This window comes from Lepisosteus oculatus, chromosome 2, assembly GCF_040954835.1.
Source record: "Lepisosteus oculatus isolate fLepOcu1 chromosome 2, fLepOcu1.hap2, whole genome shotgun sequence".
In the NCBI taxonomy this organism is placed as follows: domain Eukaryota; kingdom Metazoa; phylum Chordata; class Actinopteri; order Semionotiformes; family Lepisosteidae; genus Lepisosteus; species Lepisosteus oculatus.
Window position 1 is genome coordinate 71,695,155 of NC_090697.1, and position 22,719 is coordinate 71,717,873.

A 22,719-nucleotide genomic window follows, 5' to 3' on the forward strand; every position below is an offset into this window, starting at 1 on the left:
TGAGTCACAACCTAGCCAGGAGAAGGTGTGTGGGGAGGGGGGAGTATTGGGGGGGACGGCCGGTGCTCTTTTGAGGATGCTCCTACTGAGTGCGCCCTTTGAAGAGGATCACATATTTTACCCTCCAAACGCCCATGTCCCTGAGCTAAAGATGGGGAAGGGAAGAGATTCGGATTGCTTTGAAACAGGCCCCAACTCCATACATCATGAATTAAGGCTAGCTTCTCCCTTAACAAAGCACAACATGTGTATTTTTATAACTGCGGAGACAAAACAAAATCAGCACGGTTTCTGCTTTCTGACTTTATATTAAAATCAGCTGCTGGGTCCGTATTTGCCTCCAGGTGTAGCCAAAGACAAACTGGGTTTCAGATGAAAAAAACTGTGACCCCCTTACACCATTGAGCCTGTCACCCCACCTTTCCCCCTGCTGCACAGAGTACAGAAGAAGAAACCCAAAATCCAGGCTGGGTGGCATGCACAGTAAGACTGAGAGTACATGCATAGCCTCTGCTCTCCTAAGACCTTATTTTATTATTTCACATTCACCAATACATGATTTTTCACCCTTTATTTAACAAGAGAAGTATTTTAGAACAGTAGTCCCTAATCCTGGTCCTGGAGAAACTCTGATGGTTGTCTTACCAGCGAAGCTCTAAATCTCCAGTACTAATTGATGACTTAATTGATCTGCTTGGTTGGTTAGACTTTTATTTGTTTTGTTGTTTTGGTCACTTCTGAGTGTGAGAAATACCTTATTTTTGAATACCTTTTGAATACCAGGTGGGAATGACTCTGTATCAGACACACGCAAAGTGGGAATGGTCCATATCAGACATGCCTACTCTGGGAGTGGTCCTATATCTGACACACTCACTGTGGGAATGTGACTGTATCAGACACGCCCACAGTAGGGTTGGCACTGTATCACACATACGGACATTCAGAGTTTTTGTCTCCTGCAGTCCAGTTGGTTACATTTTGCGTAATACACCGGAATCAGGGCATTCCTGCAACTTTGCAAAAGGCACAGGGTTGAAGTAAAGTACAGATTCTATTTAATAAAAGTTCCAAATATGCCTCAAGTAGAAAACACAGGAGTGGATTTTTACAGTAAATACTTTTTTATTTACAAAAGCTTTTAGGTTAGGGGTCGAGAGCCACCTTGCTGAAGCAGATAACCTGGTTCATTTTACGAAAAGGTTGAATGAGATGATTGGATCTATTAGTTACTATCAGCCAAACATGATAGAATGGCTGAACAGGCTCCTGTTGTTTGCACCCTTTCTTATGTTCTTATAAATCAATTGAAAATCAAGACAAATCAGAAACAATGATATTATTCCCAAGGCACATTTCATAAGGGTATGAGGTGCTACCGGGTCATTGTGGCTAAACAGCTTGCTCCATCGCTATGGTTTTCTCTTGATTCAGCAGGTGAAGTAATTTCCCAACTTACCTACTGTGCATTGGAGCTGTTAATAATAATAATAATAATAATAATAATAATAATAATAATAATAATAATAATAATATGCATAAAACTGCATCTCAAAGAGCTTTACTGTAGGTGTAGAAAAGGTTAAAAAAGTCATTCTTAGAGAGTATCTGCTTTTGCATCAGGTTTTACTGAAAGACACAACAGCAGTATCCTACACAAAATTCAACCCTTTTAACCACTACTCTGTGCTATTGCCCTTAATTTTAAATACCAAAATTAACACAGCAGAGGTCTATAACAAGTATCACTGTCAACAGTACTTCGTTTACACTGAGCATCCAAGGATCACCTCCTTTTATTGATGATCACCTGTAGACTTTCCAAACATTGGAGAGTGAAATCAGGTGATTTACAGGAAACAAACCGGTGTTCTATTAACATCATTGACATTGTTGTAGAGTCACATTGTCACCTACTGATGCAATAAAGTGGTTAAAAACGTGTTAGTTGCTGACCTCAGCAGCTATAATCACTTGCCCTTGCGTTAATCTACATCCACAAGAGGGGAAGTCTTCTTAGAACTACCAGCTCTACTAAGAGCAATGGCAGACGAATATTATTGTAAGTAAATGTCTCTGGCCACTGAGTCATTTTGAAAGGTAATTCTGAAAAAAAAAACACACAAGTCAAAATGTAGCTGATTAATGCTAGAAGTAAAGGAATACTGACTAAAATGTGATATTTCACTTTATAGTAAAAAGGTTAGTACAAGTGCCTTTTGTGTCAAGGCTGAAAAAATAATACCGACACAGACCATTATATAAGGATGTGTTAAGTGGCTCTGGGAAGGATCCAAAAGTATTTTTAATTCATTTAAATTGCGGTGTTATTCTGTGTCACAATACACTTATCGAAAGCTTCATGAAACTAGTATTTAGATTTTATTGATGTCCGACACAACATACATGAAATTATAACTGTTCTACAACAGTGGAAGTTTCCTTAAATTCTATTTCTGCTGTAAGGGGGGGGTGAGTGTTGAGGACCCTGTCCTTGTACAAATTAGGTTGTATTGGCCCTAGTGAGGATGAGGGTTAACGAATACCAGCTTAAGGGGTTATTTTTTCAAGAGATCGGGATCGGGATCTGCTGTTATGTTTTAGTTGCTGTAGGAAGAGGAAATTGGGAGCAAAATCCCCCATTTTGGAAAAGCAAGAAATCAACATGTCAATAATTTATCTTTCATATAATTTAATATATCAGGGTCTGAATAATTCATCCCCCTCTGCACAGCTCCTGCTGCCTTGGCCTTCATATTTATTTCAATTGCAGAGCGACAGGATTGAATTATACACAGCAAAAACCGTGGCGCATTAAACATGGAACATTTCTGTCTTGGAAGGAATAATAATTGCAATGTGATTATTATTATTTCACTAGTCAAACAAGGAAATTTTCATGTAACCTATGACACCTACTACCTGTCTTGGATAAAAATAAAAGTGAAGCTGGGGAAGAGAGACTTTACAAACTGCATGAACTGCCTTTGTGTGAACAGTGCCTCCTGTCATGTCAGCAGTTCTTTCTTATGGCAATAATAAAGAATTTCCCAGTCAAGAGATATTTTCTAGCCAAAGAAACGTACTGCTCGAATGCAATTACTAGTGAGCACACTGTGTGTTAAACGCTCTTGATGTCAGCATTCAGCAAAGACGTTACCTGGCTTGACACACTGACTCAGTGACAAAGCTAAGCTTCAAACTGGGATTCCCACTGTGCCACCTTGTCTCCTTTTTTCCTTACTCATGAACCCATACAGACCTGAGGTCAGAACGTGGTTAAAATAGCATCATATTTAGATATACTTCTTTGGCAGATGAGGGCAAATTGATCATTGATAAAAAAGCACCTGGTTGTTTTTTTTTTATTTATTTTGGTCCTTACCTATTGCATATCCCAAAGAATGCATATCTTTGTGATCTGTGCAGGCGTCATTACTTGCCGTGCTATAAATTCTACAATAAATTGCTTGTAATAGGCTTCAAAGAGACAGCTGTGAACCAGAGCGTCCTACAGTCTTGAAGGGACAGGTTCAGTGACAGCACATGGTTAACTGGACCTGGGTTCAGTGTGCTGTGGATTGCATTTGCAGAACTAGACTGTGCCAGCAGAAGCTCTTTCCTCTGTCATAGACACACAGGTTAAAACAAAAGCAGCTTGCCAGGCAGTATGGATTCTCAGCAGACCTGCATGTATATGTCTTCAGTGCTCCCAGCTCAGCATAATCAAGGTGATTTCATAAAGCGATAGTATGGAGACAATTGCACATTTTGCTTCTGGTCAGCAGTGTGAAGCACTGGGTATGGTTCCAGACTTCTATCTGGAAGGCTGTGAGCTCAAATTGCAGGTGGGAACCTGTCATTGTATCCTTGAACATACTTCTTTCCCCGACTTTTTCTCTACTAAACACACTAAACGAGTGCAAGATATAAGTTGCTTCCAATAAAAGCGTCATCTGAATGTATACATGCAAATGATGAAAATGAGAGAAATCAAAAAAGGGAAATTCAAACACTTACCTTCTTGTTTCTACAAATCTTGTCTGCTAAGTGTGCTTCCCACCTCCTCCTGTTTTTTTTTAGGCAGTGCATGTCTCACTCTGCAGCCAGCAGGCCTTGTCTAAGTGGGAGGGCCAGAGATCACACCTATTGAGAGGGGATTTCGTCACAAAGCCCTGGCTAAAGCCCCAATAACAAACCTGCTTATCCATGCTGATACACAGCTCTCCTATTCTGCCAATCCCCTATTGTTCTGATGCGCTAACATGCAATTAACGTGGCAGTGTGTAATTAAGACTCATTTCATACCCTGTCATTATGACACAGCTTTTGGCAGCTGGCAAACCTCGGGGAGGGCCAGTATCAGATTTGAAATACCAGGAGTCCCAGGTAGAAAATACACAAGGGAGAAGAGGGCCCTACAGACTGATCTCCCCAACTACAGAAAAATAACCTGCAAATTACTCATCTATCTAGCTGACCCTTTTATCCCAAGCAGTTTACATTATTCCCACTGATACAGCTGAGGATCTTACTGGGGCAACCTGGGTGACACACCATGCTCAAGGGTACAACAGTAGCGTCTCACCTGGGATCTGAACCCACAGCCTTCCAGTTTGAAATCCGGACTGCTGCCCACTGCTCTACGCTGTTCTCCTGCAATCACGAGACTTTAATTCCACGACTGTAGTCTCTGTCTCTTAGAGACTGTATTCTCATTCCAACGAGATTAAATCACTGGGATTTTGAATTCTTTTAGTCGTGTGCTTCTTAAAAGTCTAAACTGAAATGATGTCTTTGATTACAGGACATACTCGCACCTTAATTTCACTGGGTCTGTAGACGTTGCCGCTGTTCTTGAAGTCAAGGAGCTAGAAAGCAATGCATCTTCTAAGCATTACACATTAGTTACATTTTACTGCAGGAAAAACAAAACATGGTGTCTTTGTACCTTTTTAATTAATCCCACGGAAAATGCAGGTATGGCGCAGAAACGCTATCCAATCGGCCGGGCTTGTTTCTTCCCACCACCAATAGGAGCCTGGAAAGAAATGATACAGACAGAGCAGGGCCTGGCAGGACTGTGATAGCGCAGCTGCGTGAACTGTTACTGAATGGGATGCAGTACCTTTTGGGAGAGGCAGTCATCAGTCTTTTCAGTTTTCCATCTGATAGGCTGTGCAAGGGAGTTCGGGGAGCACGTCTGATGCCGAAACTTCTGTGTGGATAAAAATAAACATCTGGATTAAATGAAAACTTCAACCCATCTGTTTATTTCACAAATCCCAATATCAGTAACTGATAGAGGTTTTCTCATTAGAAGGACCTGGACACCTCTGGCCAGTATTTGTATCACAAAGTGGCATGTTATGAGCAAGTGGGGTGAGAGTTTTTGATTTAAATTGGACTTAACATCAGCTTTCTAGGTGGATGAGATATCCTCTCAAAACTATAAAAAATCACAACCATTTTAATGCTGTCCCACCCTCGAGTTCTTCCTAAAATTTAAAAAAATGACCCTTTTTTAACCTAAGTGCCCTAACCATAAAATGTACTGAAATGACATATTTACTTTTGGTCCTCCTCTGTGGTGAGCAGTCTGAAACTGTGGGCCACAGCTCTGCAGATTTCGCAGAATTATTTCAGCAACATAACTATATAAATAAATATCTGGTGAGCTAAGCTAATAATGAGCTGAATCCAGTACCTGAGACCTGAGGTGGAATGAAATGCAGAAGACCACACAGCCTTCAGAGACTGGAGTTGCCGGCAGCTGCTGTACAGTATGCTAGATGTCTTTGCTTTCAGATTTTAGCTTTGATCAATCAGCTTGCCCTCATCCTGCCTTCGCTCCGCTGTGTATTAATGAAGTGCAAGGGAGAAAAAAAAAGCTGGGTCACATGTTTGTTTCCATTCCACGATCTAGAAGGAATCTATATTTTTAAGATTCGACGTTCCAACGTGACCATGGAACAAAAAAAAGATAAATGACCTCACATGTCTCCATTACGCATAAGTTAACTTAACTTTCGTGGATGATCAAAACAGATTATGTTGAAAGTCTACATGAAACTGAAGAAGATCACAGGCAGGCTCCCTGCAATTCAGAAAATCCTACATCTGGGCTAGATGTTTTAATCTTTAGTTAATAGTATCAAGACATCACAAGTGACCAGTGATGTTAAGTGATCAGTTAAAATATAAAAATAATTATCTCCCTATCAAAAACCCACAGGGAAGCTGTTTATGGTACACTATGCTGGAAAGTGTTGATGAATTAAGCATCGGTTAAGCAATTTACAACATTCTAAACACATTTATAATATTTATTTCAGTTGAGAGCACACGCACTTCTGCCAAAAACGAAAGCGCTAGGAAAATAAACATTAAAGTACAAAGTATATAATTCTTAAGCTTTTTTTTATATACACACGATTAGTGTTTAATTTTTTTTAAACACACGTTGGTCTGCAGTGTTTATATGCTGCAATATGGGATAAGATTTTAAAAAGTTTTAACAAGTGCGCAAGTTGAAATGCGTTTATTCCAAATTTAAAACCAGTTGAACCTTAAAGCTTAATTTTGACAACTGCGCCGTATTGGAACAGTTGGAAGCAGACCACTATTGTGTTGGAGACATCGGGGCTGTTGTAATGTGTCAGCTAAATATTTCACCCTTATGTGAAAGAGACGGGAAAACTGACCCCCGCAGAGGGACAAATGAAGTTCCCGCCTCTCGCGTGCTGAAGCACAGTTATAGTTACAGAGCTTCATTCCTCGTTTTTTATATATCGCATTTTTAATATTTAAATTAGAAAAACAATGTGGACGTCTTTGTTATAAAGGGAGCATGTTATGAATTGCCATTTTATTTCTGTGAAACGCAAAGCGATGTTCCTGCGAGCATTTAACAAACATTGTATTGTCAAATTACACGTGTACATTTTTTTTGTTCATCGTTAAGTCATCAAGATGAAAACAAGTTTCAGTCGTCTTTCATTTTAAAATATCGTGATTTTAGTTATCAATTTAATAATTGCTTTTGATATTGGGGCAATTAGAATTGGTAACTATAGGCTATTTCGTTCTATACATTTTCATCTCCACTGCTCTGGCAAACGGTTGTACACTACTATTAACGGTAATATTAATAATATCAGACTTATTTCATTTTTGTCATATTTTGCGTAACAAAGTAGAATCATCTACAGAGGTTCGTAATTTACATTTTCCTTATAACTGCTAATACTGTATGTAGCACACCTATGCGCAAGTCCGGCTTTACAAACCTTTACAGAAATAATATAAACCTGACCCACGTGTTTATATAGAAACGCTCCAATTCTACGCAGTGAGTTCTTTAGGGACATTTCTATAGAGACTTTAAGATCACTTTCGTAAGGAGAAATGCCTCCGTACTTTTGCAAATCACGATAAAGTTGCCTTCCTGGGAGGTGAACATTGCTATTGCCAGACCTCGGGAGCCTCAATTCAAACTCACTTAAATGGCTATACTTCCCGGACTGTGGGATGCTGCGAGTACGGGATATTTGTTCACAGGGTTCTGTCCACCAAGAGCTCTTTTTTTCAAGTGCCAATGACAGCATCCCGGATTAGATTTGCTGTTCCCAAAAGTTGACCGTGAACACATGTGGGCCCTGGCCAATTCCCCGCTCTCGCTCCGATAAAGTACCGTTCGATTTGGCTGCGCTCGAGTCAAACTACGCGACTCTAGCGATTAAATACTTCACTTGCTCCCCCCAACCCCCACTGTTCGAGCCGGGCTCCTTTAAGGATACTCCCCGTCAGGCGCTAGTGAATGAAGTGTCGGTTTTCATCGCAAACTCCTCCTCTGCGTTTTAATCAAGCCTCTCTTCCTTCCAGTTCAGCGAGCAAACTAGCATAGTTGCACATTCCTCGTCACTCGATGTAGAAAGAATTGCAAGAGCTGTTTTTTCCCCCCAAACCATGCAGGATTCTCGATAGCGATAATACGTTACGATGTATCTGCATTGTACACGTTGTATTCAACAATGAACTGCAACTAAACCAGGACGGGATTTATAAGCATTAAAAAAAAATGTTTTTTTAATCTCCCGTCCGACAGGAATTCCCAGGAAACTTTGTCGCCGAAACTTTCCAGCAAAGTTAAATGCGTTTTGTTTTCTTCATGTAGCTGCAGTGCAAAACATTTGAGGAACAGACTCCCGAAAGTTGAATTTTTTTCCTCTCGCTGAGCGAGAATAGGCTAATATTTACGTATGGATCTTAAGGGATGATTTTTAAGGGGTACTTTTTTTTCTTTTTTCTTCAGTTTTGTTCGTTTTTGTTTTGTATCTACCTCTGAAATTCAGCAGGTAAAGGGGGTCGAAGGCGCACTGTTCAACCCTCGCTCGGACAGAGCGGTAGAAAAACAACACAGCAGAGCTTGCCACTGCAAATCTGGGTGTCTTTTTGTTTTTACCTTTTTGAACTTTAAAACCTGTTTATGTGGATTATATGAAAATATCTTCCGATTTTTAACGATGGAAAGTGGAGCGATTCCCAGAATGTATTTTAACGCGAAGATTTGAAACCGTGGGAACAGAATAAAGGCAAAGTTTATGAGAAACAAGCGAAAGCGCGCTACTGCAAGATTCTGCTTGTTTCCACGACGCGAAGACGGGGATATTACAAATCATTTGAAACATATTTTTATTTTCAAGGGGATTAAGAGAATTTTAGTGACTTACAAAAATGCCACAGCTGAACGGCGGCGGAGGAGATGATTTGGGGGCTAACGATGAGATGATCTCCTTCAAAGACGAGGGAGAGCAAGAGGAGAAAATTTCCGAAAATGTATCTGCCGAGAGAGATCTGGACGATGTTAAGTCATCCCTCGTAAACGAGTCGGAAAATAACAGCAGTTCCTCAGACTCTGAGGTAAGTATGAATATAGGGACAATTTTTCGTGCTATTTCGGCGTAACCAGCGTTTGAAGTTAACAAAATACTCTGGAACTTTAAACTAGTTACATGTTTTTTTTTCTTGTCTGCGTGTTTCTGTGTTAGCAAGCGGAGAGGCGTCCCCAGCCAAGGCAAGACTCGGAAAGTTACGAGAAACCCCGAGATTACTTTACCGAAGGTAACCATTCACACAAGTTGTTGCTGTTTTAATGCATTGTTGTTTCTGAAAAAAACTTTTAAGCCTGCGTCTCACAATGCTGTTCGTTCTCTCCCTCTTTGCCTTCGGTGCTGTTTTCCCAAAAGCCTTAAGAAGACAGCAAGATGGAGGCTTTTTTAAGAGCCCCTCTTATCCTGGATATCCGTTTCTAATGATCCCAGATCTTACGAACCCCTACCTATCCAACGGGTCCCTGTCTCCCAGTGCGAGAACGGTGAGTGCCATCATCAGTCTTTTACATTGTATTTCTGTACCTACTGTACGCTATAGTATAATGAGTAAGTCGTTCTCCAGCCCCTGTCAGTGCGGTCCAGACACGCGTTTACAAAAAAAAACTTTGCCCTTCTTTGCCAGAGCAGAGCGCCATATTCCCTTTGAGTGGTCTCTTAAGGAGCAACCAGTGCTTTGCTCATTTCGGGATGTCCTTTCAAAAGCCAATACAATAAACGCAGAGGCTTTATACGTTACAAAACGGCCCTATATACAAACTTTCCTCGTGTTTAATCTTGGTTTCTCGTCTGGTGTTTATGCGGTGTGGTGAAGGGTTCATCTGCGGGTATTGTTAAGATGGGGAGAGAAACTTTGTGGCGAGACGTTTGCAGTTGCAAGTTTTGCAACTTTTCCTCCTCCCTGAGAACAGGACGGAAGTCCTGTTTTGTTGAAGAGTGCGACTTGTTTTCGGACGCAAGCACAAAAGATTGTGAAGTGTAGCGAGGGACGGAGGACAGATGCAGAGTTTTTAACTTAGGCAAAATGTGTCGTCTTTGTTTTGTATTTTGCCCGGTCCCGGTGGAACTGAGGGGAAGGTCATGGTTAAGCAGCAAAATGTGTAAGTCGGGAAGGGGAATCTCAACTGGCGTATTAGTAAGCTTAATCGTACATTTTATTGTGGGCTTTTGCGATACCTGCTATAAATATTGGACTCCCGAGATTTGAGTCTCCTCCTGTAACGCAGTATTAATTGCGTATTATGATAACAACGGGGCCACTAACCCGACACTTGAGCTGGAAAGAAGCCCAGACAGTGGCGATTTATCTAGCCTTTTGTAGTAAGTTGCATTCTGTCACGAAACGCAACAACAGGGGTAGAAATTCCGCGCGCAGAACTGCCCAAAATGTCGTTTAAGTGTCAGTTTTGAGAGCTCCATTAACAAAATAAAACAATGTTAAAGTTCGCAGCGACAGAGGTTACAAAGGTTCTCCTGTTGGAGAAGGATCATTTCGTTGTATGTCGCGCGTAATAACATATGTGCCGTAACGTGGTATATAGACTACTTTATTCTCCAAGCTTCGGAAACTATCAGTCATGAGTAAGCTTATATCGCCATGAAACCCAGACAAGGTTGTTATTGTTAGCTAATTAAAGTGCGATTAATTTCGGTGGGGGTTTTGGAGACTCGCGAGTTAAAAGCTATTACGAGGAGTGGTGCTGTGGTTTCAATCAAATGTCTCCTTGACAGCAGCACTTGGGAGAAGTACAATACTGCGAACTGTTAGCGTGGCTGTGTCAGCAGCCCAACTGCAGTTGTCTGGAGTTCTTACTATTCAACTACTCGCTACGCGCACGAAATGAATCGGAATAGGGTAGTTAACCCTAAATCTCGGAAAACTAAATTACTTTTGGATAGGTCTTGCTGCAAGCGTCAATTCCATCAATACTTTGTTTCAAAACTAGTCATGTGCATATTGGAGGGATTGTCTGCTGCTTCAAAAATGAAGAAACCTCATACGCGGTTGAACTTTAAAAGCTTTTCCTTAATTGAACGACGTTAGTAGGCTAGTTTACATATATATATAAAGTGCTTTTGAGATATAGATAAGGAACTATATTATTTCTCAAGGGTCAAGAGTCTTCTTAATTGCGTTGTGATTAAATAGGCCTACATAATGAATGACGGTAGAGAACAATGTAGAGCAAATGTTCCAGTGTAAATTAGTCAAAGCAAAAACTCCCCTCAAACACCGTCATTTTCTATCCATCTTTAACCATTTTCCATAGCCATAAAGTAGGTTGTTGCAAAATGTCCCAGATTTTTTGAATGAAGAATGATGTATGCTTTAATACAAATTATTTTGGGGAGCATTTAAACCTTAACAAGAACATTTCTGGTGCATTTGTTGTGGTTTGACTGCTTGGGCTTTCAAAACCACTGCAATGATCCCTTCAATATTTAACTTGCAGGCAACGCGTAGTGATGTGGGCCAGTCCTGGGCTGAGTTACAGGTTTCTGGGTATGCGAGTGGGAGAGGTCATCACCCCTTTTAGACTTAACGTCAGACCTCAGGATTAATTGAATTGGGTTAAAAAGGGAGTGCGGACGTTCTTGTAAACTATGAGGCAGGCAGAGAAATGAGATTTAGATTTTTATTCAGACAAATACGCATTAGTAAATCATACCAGCACAGCATGGCTGAGCTTGCACTGCAGTCACTGTACTACAGCCTACAAGGCATGATTCTTGCAGAATCGAGCCAGTCACAGTATTTTAGTTTTTTTTTAACTTGACAGCACTAAAAACTTTTAGGCTTGGTCTGAGGTAACAAAAATCGAATTGTTGCATATTTTAGTAAAATTCCTTAATGCAATTTGCCTGTTTAAATTTAACAATCTTTTATTGTTTGGAACAGGTGGTCACTTTTTAATTCCAGCTAACATGTTCCTATTTGGTTTTTGCCCTTCCTCATCCCTATCATGGCCTCTTCCCTCTGCTAAAAACAAATAATTTGATCAAAACCAGACAAGTGATAAAGAGTCCAGTGCTGGATAGCCCCCCCCCCCTTTAACTGGTCTCTCCCAGTTTTCCATATCAACTATCCCTCCCTCTATTCACTCAGAAAAGCGTTAGTTGACTATTGTTATTCTGAGCAGGCTCTTGATGACTTCATTGGAGGTCCCCATTGGCGCTCATTAACCTAATGGCTGCTCCCATTCAGAAGGTGCATACCTGTGTGTGCTAGCGCAGGAACATTGTGTCAGTAGCCAGTAACCCTTTTCGAACATTTGTGTGCAGAATTCCTTGGCTAACATTCTGAGCTGTCTTTAGCGCTTTTGTCCTTTATGTTCTCCCCATTGCAAGATAGAGGCACCCAGACACTAAACAGGAGATAGTAGTCCAGGTGGGTAGCTGCGTCAGCATGCGTAGGCTGCAAAGGAACAAGTAATAGGTTTATTCCAAGCTGAAAAAAGGAAGAAAGAAAACCCAACGTTTCGGCTTCTTCAGGTGTGAACTAAACAGGAGAGTTTCCTTGGGCAATCTTGACTTTTTAAAAAACTACCGGTATACAAAAGCAGCTAAGAAAGTATATGAATCCATTGCATATCATAGTTATTGATGTGATTTTACTTTCAGCTGAAAGGTTAAATTGGAAGTACAGATTTTGGATGCCATTGAATGTTTCCTTAGACAGTGGGGGCAGAGAGAAGATGATTTGTCAGTGGGCTATCTGTTTGACAGAGATATACGGTATACTGGCAGTGTTTACTTCTTGCATCTTTATTATGTCTTGCAAGCATTTTTGTGCTTTGCTGGAAAACAGTTTTGCATACCTTTACTTAAACCGACCCATGTCACATTGTCTGAGCTCAACAGGTTGTCTTTGTGCAGATTGACTGTATGCTCCTTTTATAAGTTTCAGGCTTTCAGGAGTTCTCAGTCTTTCAGCCCTACTTTTCGGCCCTCCTTTACTTCAGAGCTCTCTGATCTGCAGCGTCTAGAAAGTCTTTACATGCATTCGGTTTTGAATAAATTCTGCTCTAACCTCCTAGCCTCCCGTTGCATCTCAGAGCTTCACATGGAAAGCATCATACCATGTTTAGTAGTTATTGTCTTTCTTTTATGGAGGAGAAGAACAAAATACTGGCGACCGAAAGCATGACCCTACTGTGTTGTTTAATGACCGCTGTCATGATGGAACGTCATAGACACCCCACCACTGCTCCTCTGCTGTTAGCTCTGGAAAGGGAAATAAAAAGCAGCAATGGAGAAATCTTTGACTACTTAGATTTTATGGAAAATGGAAACAGATGGCGGTGCCGTCCAGGGAAGGGTGATGAAAACATTCGATCCCTCTCAAGTGTCTCAAACAGGCTCATTTAGCATTTTCCAGACCACAAAAATAGGAAAACGGGGATGTTCCTTGAGTTAGACCCGTCAATCAGCACGCCCTGTTAGAAAACATAGGAGGACAATGGCTGGCTGATCGGGTTATTTACAGAACAAGGCCTAAGCCACCATTGCGTACTGGCCAGCAGTTCGCTGTGTAGGCCTGGAGCTCCAGGATCTCTTTGTAGCAGAAGAGGGAAGAACAAATGTTGCTTCACTGGAGTTAAGAAGTTCTTAAAAACTCCCTTAAGATCTGCTCTAAAACAGAAAAAATCAGCAAGCTTTTTGAAGAAACTCTGATCTCCGTGAGCAAATTAAAAAGTTAAAATTTGCTTATTTGAATACTTGTGTATATTTAGTTTTCCACTGGCTTTAAAACTGCTCTTTAAAGCTGCAGCTTTTGCACAGCAAATCAAATAAAAATGTTAATTACTGCATGTTTTCTAGATTTATGTTGGTACTCAGTCAGATGGCTGCCGAGGTTTTCCTCGGTTGTTGGCCCTGATTTTTATGGAAGGACCAGTGATTTAAACGATGTGACACAAAAGATTTGCTAGTACTGCCTTGGATGCAGTTTCTTTCCCCGATAGCTGCACTTGAATCACTGGTGAAAACTATGAGAAGAGTCCCTGTCATTATCCGTCAACATATGTATTATATGCAGCACTTGAAGTTCTAAGCCGTGGTCTTCAAGAAATATCTTTGATTAGAATGATCAATATTATATATTACGAATGCAAACGGTGGGGTTTGAATTTTGCTCTGGGGTTAAATCAAAACATCTTAGGATCTTCATTTAGGTCTTTAGGCCTCTGGATGATCTGACTTTGGAAGAGTTGTGGTGCTTGCTCAACAGCTTGGCTATATGATTTGAGTGAGAGGCCTTGAGAAATGCTCAAGCCAACTGGAGGGGTATTGGGTATTTATTGGGGCCTGCTGGCAAGTCTGCCTGATCCTTCTGTTCTGAGTGGAGCCGTGAACCCAGCAGAGAGTACTGTATGAACTGTACTTGGTCATAGACGCCTTTATCTTAAGTGTAGCAATGTGCAGGCCTTACATGTTTGTGCTGAGATATTTCTCATTCATACTCAAGGTTTCGGATGTGGAGTCGTGCCGTCTCTCCAGGACGCTGAAAGGAAAGAGTAAATACCTCGGCCGATAGTAGTAGTCTTTTGTTCCGCTTTCGAAAGATTGAAGGCTGTAAAGATCTGCAAATACGTCTGTTCATTTTCTATCATTCCTTTAAACCTCTTTTGATTGATATGATTTAAAAATCAAGAGGGAAGGATGGAAGGGGCCAGTCTGTGTAACAGAAAAGCTTTACATTGTCGCTTTGCGAGCCTTATAAGAATGTCTGCACCGGATTGGCGGATTTTGAGCTTTTATAAAAGCCTTCTGTGAGGCAGCATTGTGTGTGTATATAGGCGCCAGTTTCCTTTCTAGGCTGTTTCTGTGTTTTGCATGTAACTCTAACCTTGGTTTATGGTTCGTGGTTGGAGAAAAAGATTCTTTTCACTCCCTAAGGTGCCCTTTACCGGCTCTTTGGGACAGAGCTGTAGGTACCACCCTCTTTTTGCTTTTCATCAAACTGGGCTTAAAAAAATTGAAATAACAAGAACGAAATATACCTCAAAATGAGCTGGATCTGCTCTCAAACAGGGCTTAACTCGTTGAAGATTACTCATGACTGGGATTGTGAGTGCATAAGTCCCTGTTACAAACCCTAATGGTAGTTTCACAAATGTTTTGACCTACAATTTTTCCATTCATGCAATTCAATTCAATTAATGCTGTGGGATTAAATGTATTTGAGGCACGTTAATGCACCCAGACAGACGTCAAGATGTGGATTTTGTTTTCTTGTGTTGGCGTCCCTCTTGAAGAGTGTACCTTGCATAAAACACACAGAATTGGCACTCGAAACTAATTGTGACGAAACACTTGATGTCTAAAATAGACGTCATCTGTTCCACAAGTGTCTAGTTGCTAGCCTACCTTAAAGAATGTTAATTTTCTATTCCTCTGTATATTTTCTTCATTTGTCTCATGACAAAAACACACTTAAATAGTATTAAAAGGAATATTTTTTTATACTAATTAAGCCAGTAGAGGTAATGAACTTGATAAACACGTTTTGAGCATGATACTATTAAACAAAGGACTTCACAGCTGTAGAATGGGTTGACTAATGTGCAAACAGAGTAATTCAGAAAGGGAGGTGTAGAGACCTTCACAAAAAACAGAAGACTCTGTGGGTTTTGATTTCCGCAATTGAAAACCCCGAACGTAGGCACTCGTGTGGCACGAAGTCGTGGCATTTTGGAACAAACAGCTTCAAGATTAAAAATGCTGCAGAAGCAGACTTGTGATCCCTCAAGAAGCACTTTGACAAGGTCTAGAGATTAGAAAGACCCTAAGTAACCAAATCAGTAGGTTGTGCTAAAGTGCCCCTCTATCTCATCTGATCTCTCCCATGTTCTGGAAGTGGTTGCATATATACAGAGGATTGAGACTAATCTTGATTTATGGCTGTGCATCATCGCATCGCCCGATACCCTTGCAGAAGAACAACTGGCCTGAAAAGTGCAGAGCCTTAAGTATGAGAGCCCCGTGTATATGTGCAAACCCCCCCCCACACACACACACACATTTTCTAGCTTTAGACCATCACTTAGCTGTAATGCATTTAAGAATTATGAGTCTGAGTGGAAAAAAAAAACTCCCATATTTTAAGTCCTGCTCCTCAGTGTTGAAATTCCTCAGTAATCCTCAGAGAGTTTAGGAGCAGCTTTATTTCTGTCTGTGCTTTTGTGAGCACTTTCAGTTAGTTCTTTGTCCGTGGGACAAACAGTTAAGCTTTCCTTTTTCTCCGACTGTAAGAGAACTGGCAAGAAATCTGACTTGTCAGAGATGGCTGAAATCATTTGCAATTTGGATGCCATAGATTAGCGTGCCTCAGTCTGTGTTGAGGGATGAGGCTGGGCTGTTTTTTTTTTTTAAGACCTGAGGGGCTGAGTAACTTGGTGGTTAGAGTGCGACACATCAGTGTGTTCAGTATTGCCAGAGGTATTCAGTAATCCAGTGGTTAAATCACTGGGCTTCGGTTGGTTTTGTAGCTCAGTGTGACCAGCAGTCCTGGGCAAAGTAGCTCAGGGACAGTGTATGGTTGTGTTGTTTGAGCTCCTCTATGGTTAAGAGAACTGGTTTAATATGGATGGGTAACAACACTGGCCTAAGCATCACTTAAATATGGATCTGCGTTCAGACCTTTTAATAAGGGGTTTCAAGGAGCAGTAATAGAAAGGTTTCTGAAATGCTTACATCAGGCTTTCTGTAGCAATCTAATATTTAAAAAGCCTTTTACCAAAGCAGAAACTCCCCGTATTATTGTGCTTTAGCCCCCGGTAAGCTCTATAAACAGTGCTTTTCACATGCACCCAAACAACCAGGCCTCACCCAAAACACTAATTACACCGCCTGGTCCTAGTGGCAGGGTAGTTGGTGGTGCAGTCGGGGGGGAGTGGGAAAAGTTGGAAGCATGGAGAAATCACGCAATGAAGTTGTTTGAACACGTCCAATTATTCTACATCTTTTTTTTTTTTCTGCTGGTTTTGGTATTTTAAGACCTTGGAGACAATGTAAAGTAAACAGTGGAATTGTCCCTGGGTATAAAAAGGCCTCTCCTTACATAAACAAACAGTGGTCCTGTCGACAGTTAAAACCTTCTCCGCACTCACTCTGTGCAGTTGGGAGAGAGAGCGAGATGGAGACCGGTGGGGGGGGAGGGAGGGTGGGTGGGTGGTTGGTGGTGGCGTTCGTGAAAAACTGCGCTCTGCTACAGAAGGCATATTGTCTCCGACTTACACTTCAGTAACGTGTCCTGCTTGCTGAGGTGCTGCCGGAAACCTAAAAGCTGGCGAGCCAGTGTTTTCATAAAACGGCCTCTCGCAAACATGCCTGGCATTTCTTGGGTTTAATATATCGCAAGACGGATTTTTTATTTTCTCAGGAAAAACCAACAAGTCCAGAAGCTTGCGTTTGGCTTTTATGTTTAAGAGAGCTGTACTGTTTGTCGCGGGTGGTTGCAGATTTCGAAGGGCCTGTGCATAGCAGTGTATGCTGAAGGTAAAGGCTGTTGTCCAAGTGCCAGAATCCTTTGCTTTCCTCCTTTTTCATTCTGTGCTCAAGGAAGTATTGAGACGATACTCCTGCCTTGGCCTACATAGCTGAAATGCAAAGGTTGGTATGTGAGCATTGATGGTGTGGCCCCACCCTCCCTGCAGTGTTCCCCCCCATATTCAGATGGATTTCTGTGAAGTCTTTTGAGGTGGAGTGCCTGTGTACCAGCTTCATGTCTCTCCCTTCTTTGGTCTCTGCTGGTGTGGGGATATTCTGCTTCAGTGTGCTGTCCTGGCCCCTGTGCCTGGCATTAGGTATTCCGTTTATACCACTCGCTGGCTTCAACAGTACAGCCGCCTGTCATGAACATTTCGATATCCTTTGAGAAAAAGATAAACCCTCTTCGCTCTCTGCGCACTGTGGCATCAATGAACGCCTTTGATGTTCTGAAGCTAATATATTTATCTCTTGCTTTGGGCCAGAGATGGATTTTTAGTGTGACAGTGGGCAGGGTAGGGTCTCAGTGTTGTTGTTGTTGTTGTTGTTAAATTTTTTTTGTTGTTTGGAATTTTTATTTCAGGCTTGCGCTTTTCCACGCATTTTCCAGTTTTGACTGTTTCATGGGAAGATCGCAAACTTTGACGTGGGTGTTGGGAAGAGCTTATCTCAGGAATCATGCGTGACTCCCAGATAAAATTCCCAGGATGACTTTTATGGCTTTTACTTCACTACAGTGAATTTGCTCCAGCTATTTTTCTTACACAGTCTTGAGTCAAGCACAAAGCTCTCCGGCTCCATTCATTTCTCTTCCGCCCAAAACCTCCATTATATATTGCTAGTTTTGCACCTTTAAATGTTATTTGGGAAATGTGCAACTTTTGCTTTGAAACAAGAACTTTGAAACTTTAAAAATCACATAGGTGGCATTCGATATGTTTTTTGGAATCTGTTGACATGCAGCTTGAGCAAATAGCATACTTTGGTCTTAAACTATGTACAATAAGGAATCAGAAAAGTGCTGCTTTTATCAGTTTATTCAGGTTAAATTTTCCAACTTTTGTGTTTAACACAGTATTTTCCTGAAGGAGATTTTTTTTTACCCTTTGTGGAAGTCATTAACGGCTTCGATACTGACTTCATGTTAAATCGTTCACTGCAGAGCAGGAATAATGCGGCTCCTCTTTACTTACAAACTCAATTTCTGTCCAGTCAAGTCCTGATGTAAAAAATGGGCCAAATGTGGACAAGCCACAGTTCTGAATTTGAGTAAGGCCCAGCAACAGTCTGTCCTATGGGCTGTGTTGTACTTAAACTTGGGCTGGATTCTGTTGACTGAGTTTACGGCCGGACTGCAGTCCATACGGAGATCCCCAAACCCCACCCCCCGCACCAAATGTTTTGTTGAGACATCCAGGCCTTTATTTGATGGACGTTTTGTCTGGATTATCCTTGTCCCACATCACCATGGAAACGACTGAGAAACGGCTCTCCTGATGAATGGAGACAGGAACTGGACTTAGTTTCTGTTTACTAGTAAGAACAACAGAATTAGCAGCACCTGCATTTGGGGGTGATGTTGGGGCAGTATATGAGCATGCATTTGTTCCGAGTGCTTTAGCGCTCCAGTGTTATGTTTCTTTTCTGCAGTTATGGTCTTACCGAGTTCATTGGCCAGTATACTGTTATTTCAATTATCACTTACTCTAATGTTCTTGTAATTTATTTTTAATTTTGGTTTTTTTTTTTCAGATCTGGAGCAAACAGTTGCCCACACTGACTTAAATAGGTCTTTGTTTGTGATGAGAACTACTCAGTCATCTTTAATTCCACTGACAGTGTCCGGGGTTCCCACTCCTGGTACTGGAGGCTTGTACACCTCCTGGTTAGCCCAAGCTTTGTCACATAGTTGACCCCTTAATTACCCTAACAGGCTCAGAGAATAGTTTTTTTTACTTTTAAACAAATTGATGAGCAGAAAATAACTTGCTAGTTCGTTTAAGTTTCAGTTAAGTCAAGAGCTCAGCAGATGTGTGGGTGCCCAGGTCCATAACAGGGAAACTTTGCACTGGGGCACAGCAGGATTAGGCATCTAAGCTGAGAAGGAGAGATCAGGGTTTGTGTGTTATACTCAGCTTATAAAGTTCCCTTAAAAGTTTGACTTTTGGCATCAAACCAAACAAACCCTGAATACTGAAGATAACTTTTGCTTGTGTGCTGAACTCATTGTGTCATCAGGAGAAACTGATTTTATACTCCTAAACCCTAGAAAAGTCCCCCATCCTTACCTTTTACTTCCCTCTTTCTGCCTGGCTTTCTTTGACCTGTTTAACTGAGGTACATGCTCAGCAGTAAAGCCAGGTTTTCTCAGTCTGTTTTGCCTGCCCCTATCTCCAGGTGAATGCACAAGGTCACTTTACACTCCCCAACCTAGATCTGCAACCTTGCGCTCCTGGGAAGCCAGTGGTGTGTTGCTCAAGAATGCTGTGAAGTGTCATGGGGATGTGTTAAAAGAGCTGAACTGAGCTAGCCAGAGCCCCAATCCTTCTAATCAGTGTTGGAGACCTTAATGCAAGGAGGCTTCTATCCTTTTAGGTTTATGTAAATATGTATTGTGATGAGCAGCTCAAGTATGTTTTGCTGTAAAGTGTGGGGGGTAGCAGTTTACATAATATTGGAGTTCGCACAGTGCGGAAGACATGGGTGAAGTAGAGTTGATGAAGGTCAAAGGAAGCTCTCGTGCGCAGTTCAGTGGGATTGTGGGGTTGTAGCTGTGTGGACGTACAGGACAGCAGTGCCCTGTGCGAGTCGATGACAAGCAGTTGTGTAAGGGAGTCCGTGCCTTTTTCTCGTGGGTACATTTCTTTCCATTTAAACTTTCCACTAGTGGTTCTCGAATCTGGAACCCCTGTCTACGGGTTTTTGTTCGACCTGGGCCTTGAATCACCAGTGCTTTTTGTGTCCATCAATTGATCTGATTGCCTTTTTTCTGGTCCTGGGTAACCCCCGTCTCTTCTGATCTCGCACCAGTGAGTTCCTAACCGCACACTAATTCATTTCAGTTTTCTTTTTGAGACCTTATTTTACATTTGCTTTCAGCTCTTAAAAATCCGGAGTGAAATTTGTTATAGGTATACACCCTGTGCTTAGTCGTGAGTCTCAGGACTGCCTTCATGCATGCACACTGGCAGAAATATAACCAGTTGGACTTTAAGCAGAAGGGAAAACACTGACTCACTGTGGGAGAGTCTGATAGTGTCATTCAGTCGGAGATGGAAAACATCTGGTCATTTGTCCTTGTGGTCGTTGGATTAGTAGTGGAGTTTCATTAATGTCTTCCCTACATTGGGCGCGTGTGACATGAGTTGGTGTTAGGCAGACATTGGTATTTGATGGTGGGCCTTTATTTCCTATTAATATTAGTAATAGTGGAATTACAATGTGGTGCCATCCTGTGCTGGGTATGTCTTTGAGGCATTGAACCATGTTGTATTTGCCCAGTCCATAATATTTACTTTAAGGATTAGGTTATTAGTTTCCAATCCCAGACCCTGAGGTCTCTTTAAATCTTCAGCAGCTTTAAGGCTGTGATGGAGGGATAAACCAGTCTAGTTAAGTCTTAATTGGATCAATTTAACACTTCGCCCAGATGAAGCGATATTTCTAACCAAGTCATAAGAAACCTCCTCGACTACCACGGCCGGGACACATGATAAACTCCGGTATAGACGCGTCAAATATTTCAGTTTGACGTTTTAAAAAGTAAAGATTGCCGTGGCCTACAGAGTTAGAAGAGCAAGACAGGATTCTTCATTTTGCCTACTTAAATGTAGTCAGTGTAACCTTTACCCAGCCCTCACTGATTGATCGCCAGTTTCCTAAGCCGCGGTTATGAATTTAGTAAGCCATGAGGAATGTCGTGGATTTCCTTAAAGGGTTTCCAATGTAGGAGCGGTACTGAATTCTCACTGACAACTCCGCTGTTTTGCTTAATTGTGCGTTTTGCATGCTGTACAAAACGTGTGAAGTGCAGGAGGCAGTTGTGGATCTCAGAATGAAAGCATTTCGGCTCTTCCAGCACGGTCCTGCTTTTAAACTCCACAACCCTTTTGTATTTTACCAGGGAGTCACTTAAGGTGTGGGGGGGGGACAGCAGGCTTTTGTTTTTACATTTGCAGTCTCCAAGCCAGTTCTACTTTCATTAATTGTCACACACAGTCCTCTTGGCCCAAATTGAACAGTTTTGTTCAAGCACTTGTAATGTCTAGAATCATTACCTCCTTTTATTTATTTGCGAATGGCGGGGGGGGGGGGGTGGGTACGGGACAAATAAGAGAGTCTTTCTACTAGGCCCCTGTTGAAACTGTCCTCCCTGATGATTCTTGATTTCTTTAACGGGACGTTTGTTTTAAATCTGCTCTCTCGGTCCCGATTGTGTGCAAAGCCTTTGGCAACTTGGGTTGTCACCGAAAGTAACCCCCCGAATTGCTCGATAAATGGCAAACGCTGCGTTCTAAAGATCTGCCCACTGATGTCATTTGAATGGGGCAGAAGGTCTGTTGGTGGGTGTTCATATGCAGCGTGTGGGGTGCTTACTAAGCGTACGCCCCAATCCTTCTTCTCTTCATACTCTCCCCCCCGCGCCCCTCACCTAGTTCCCTAGAAGTGAGGGAACTTATCGATCCGATCGAGTTTCTGCATGGAGAAGTGGAAGTCTTTTGTTTAAGCCTTTTTTTTTTCTGGCGAAACTGTGGAGGGCTGGCTGGTAGAAATCCCTGAAGCAGGGCGGCGGGGGGCAGGGCAGGGGGCTGTGCCGATTCTCGTGTGAAACGTAAGGAGTCTATAGCAGCCCTCAGCTGAGCTCGTCGGGGCTGTATGGACGCCTTGGCAGGAGGAGCATCCGGGATGAATAGGGCCTTTCAGCGCCTCAGACTGGGCTGAAAGGCACGACAAAGAGCGCAGAGCAGGAGCTTAGAGTCACACAGCTGAGGCATAGAATACCTTCGCCCATCCCTGCGCTCCCACTCCCTCTCTCCGTCTCCCATTTAAATACTCCAGTACTTCTGCATTCTGCAGACAGCAGGCATTCACCAGGCTGACAGGACACGGCGCACTTGCATTCCTGTTTTCTCCTTTTTCAGGTGTTTTCCAGCACACTGTACTTGCAATCGCCAGGGCTTTTCGGAAAACATGCCTCCAGTAAAATTAACTTCCGATTCCCTTACGTTTCCTTAAATGGAACGTGAGAGTGAGATGTCTTCTGCTTGCTTTGTTTTCCCCTTGTCTGTTTGTAGTGTTCCTCTTTAATCAGAAAAAATAAAGCCCTAATTGACATAAT

General features: G+C 41.9%; 1 protein-coding gene and 1 long non-coding RNA gene across 6 annotated transcripts in view; one reads left to right on the top strand and one right to left on the bottom strand.

Moving 5' to 3' along the window:
* Positions 1 to 1,101: 1,101 nt before the first annotated feature.
* Positions 1,102 to 5,858, bottom strand: LOC107076674 (uncharacterized). Of its 3 annotated transcripts, XR_011184538.1 has the most exons (7): positions 5,708 to 5,858; positions 5,129 to 5,218; positions 4,952 to 5,041; positions 4,821 to 4,871; positions 4,589 to 4,656; positions 4,021 to 4,146; positions 1,102 to 2,106 (listed from the first exon to the last, which is right to left on the bottom strand). It is a non-coding gene; the product is annotated as an uncharacterized lncRNA (long non-coding RNA). The 3 variants fall into 3 exon arrangements; XR_001477855.2 differs by lacking the exon at positions 4,821 to 4,871 and having other exon boundaries at positions 4,021 to 4,120; XR_001477854.2 differs by lacking the exon at positions 4,821 to 4,871.
* Positions 5,859 to 7,876: 2,018 nt separating this feature from the next.
* The window catches only part of tcf7l1a (transcription factor 7 like 1a), a 63,216-nt gene continuing 48,373 nt past the window's right edge, over positions 7,877 to 22,719 (top strand). For 2 of the 3 annotated variants that reach the window (XM_015341211.2, XM_015341216.2), the window contains exons 1-3: positions 7,877 to 8,922; positions 9,051 to 9,123; positions 9,249 to 9,376. In XM_015341211.2, the coding sequence (XP_015196697.2) occupies positions 8,737 to 8,922; positions 9,051 to 9,123; positions 9,249 to 9,376 (387 nt within the window). In that variant the 5' untranslated portion in view covers positions 7,877 to 8,736. The remainder of the gene's footprint in view (positions 8,923 to 9,050; positions 9,124 to 9,248; positions 9,377 to 22,719) is intronic. The other variant, XM_006625315.3, reaches the window with a different exon arrangement.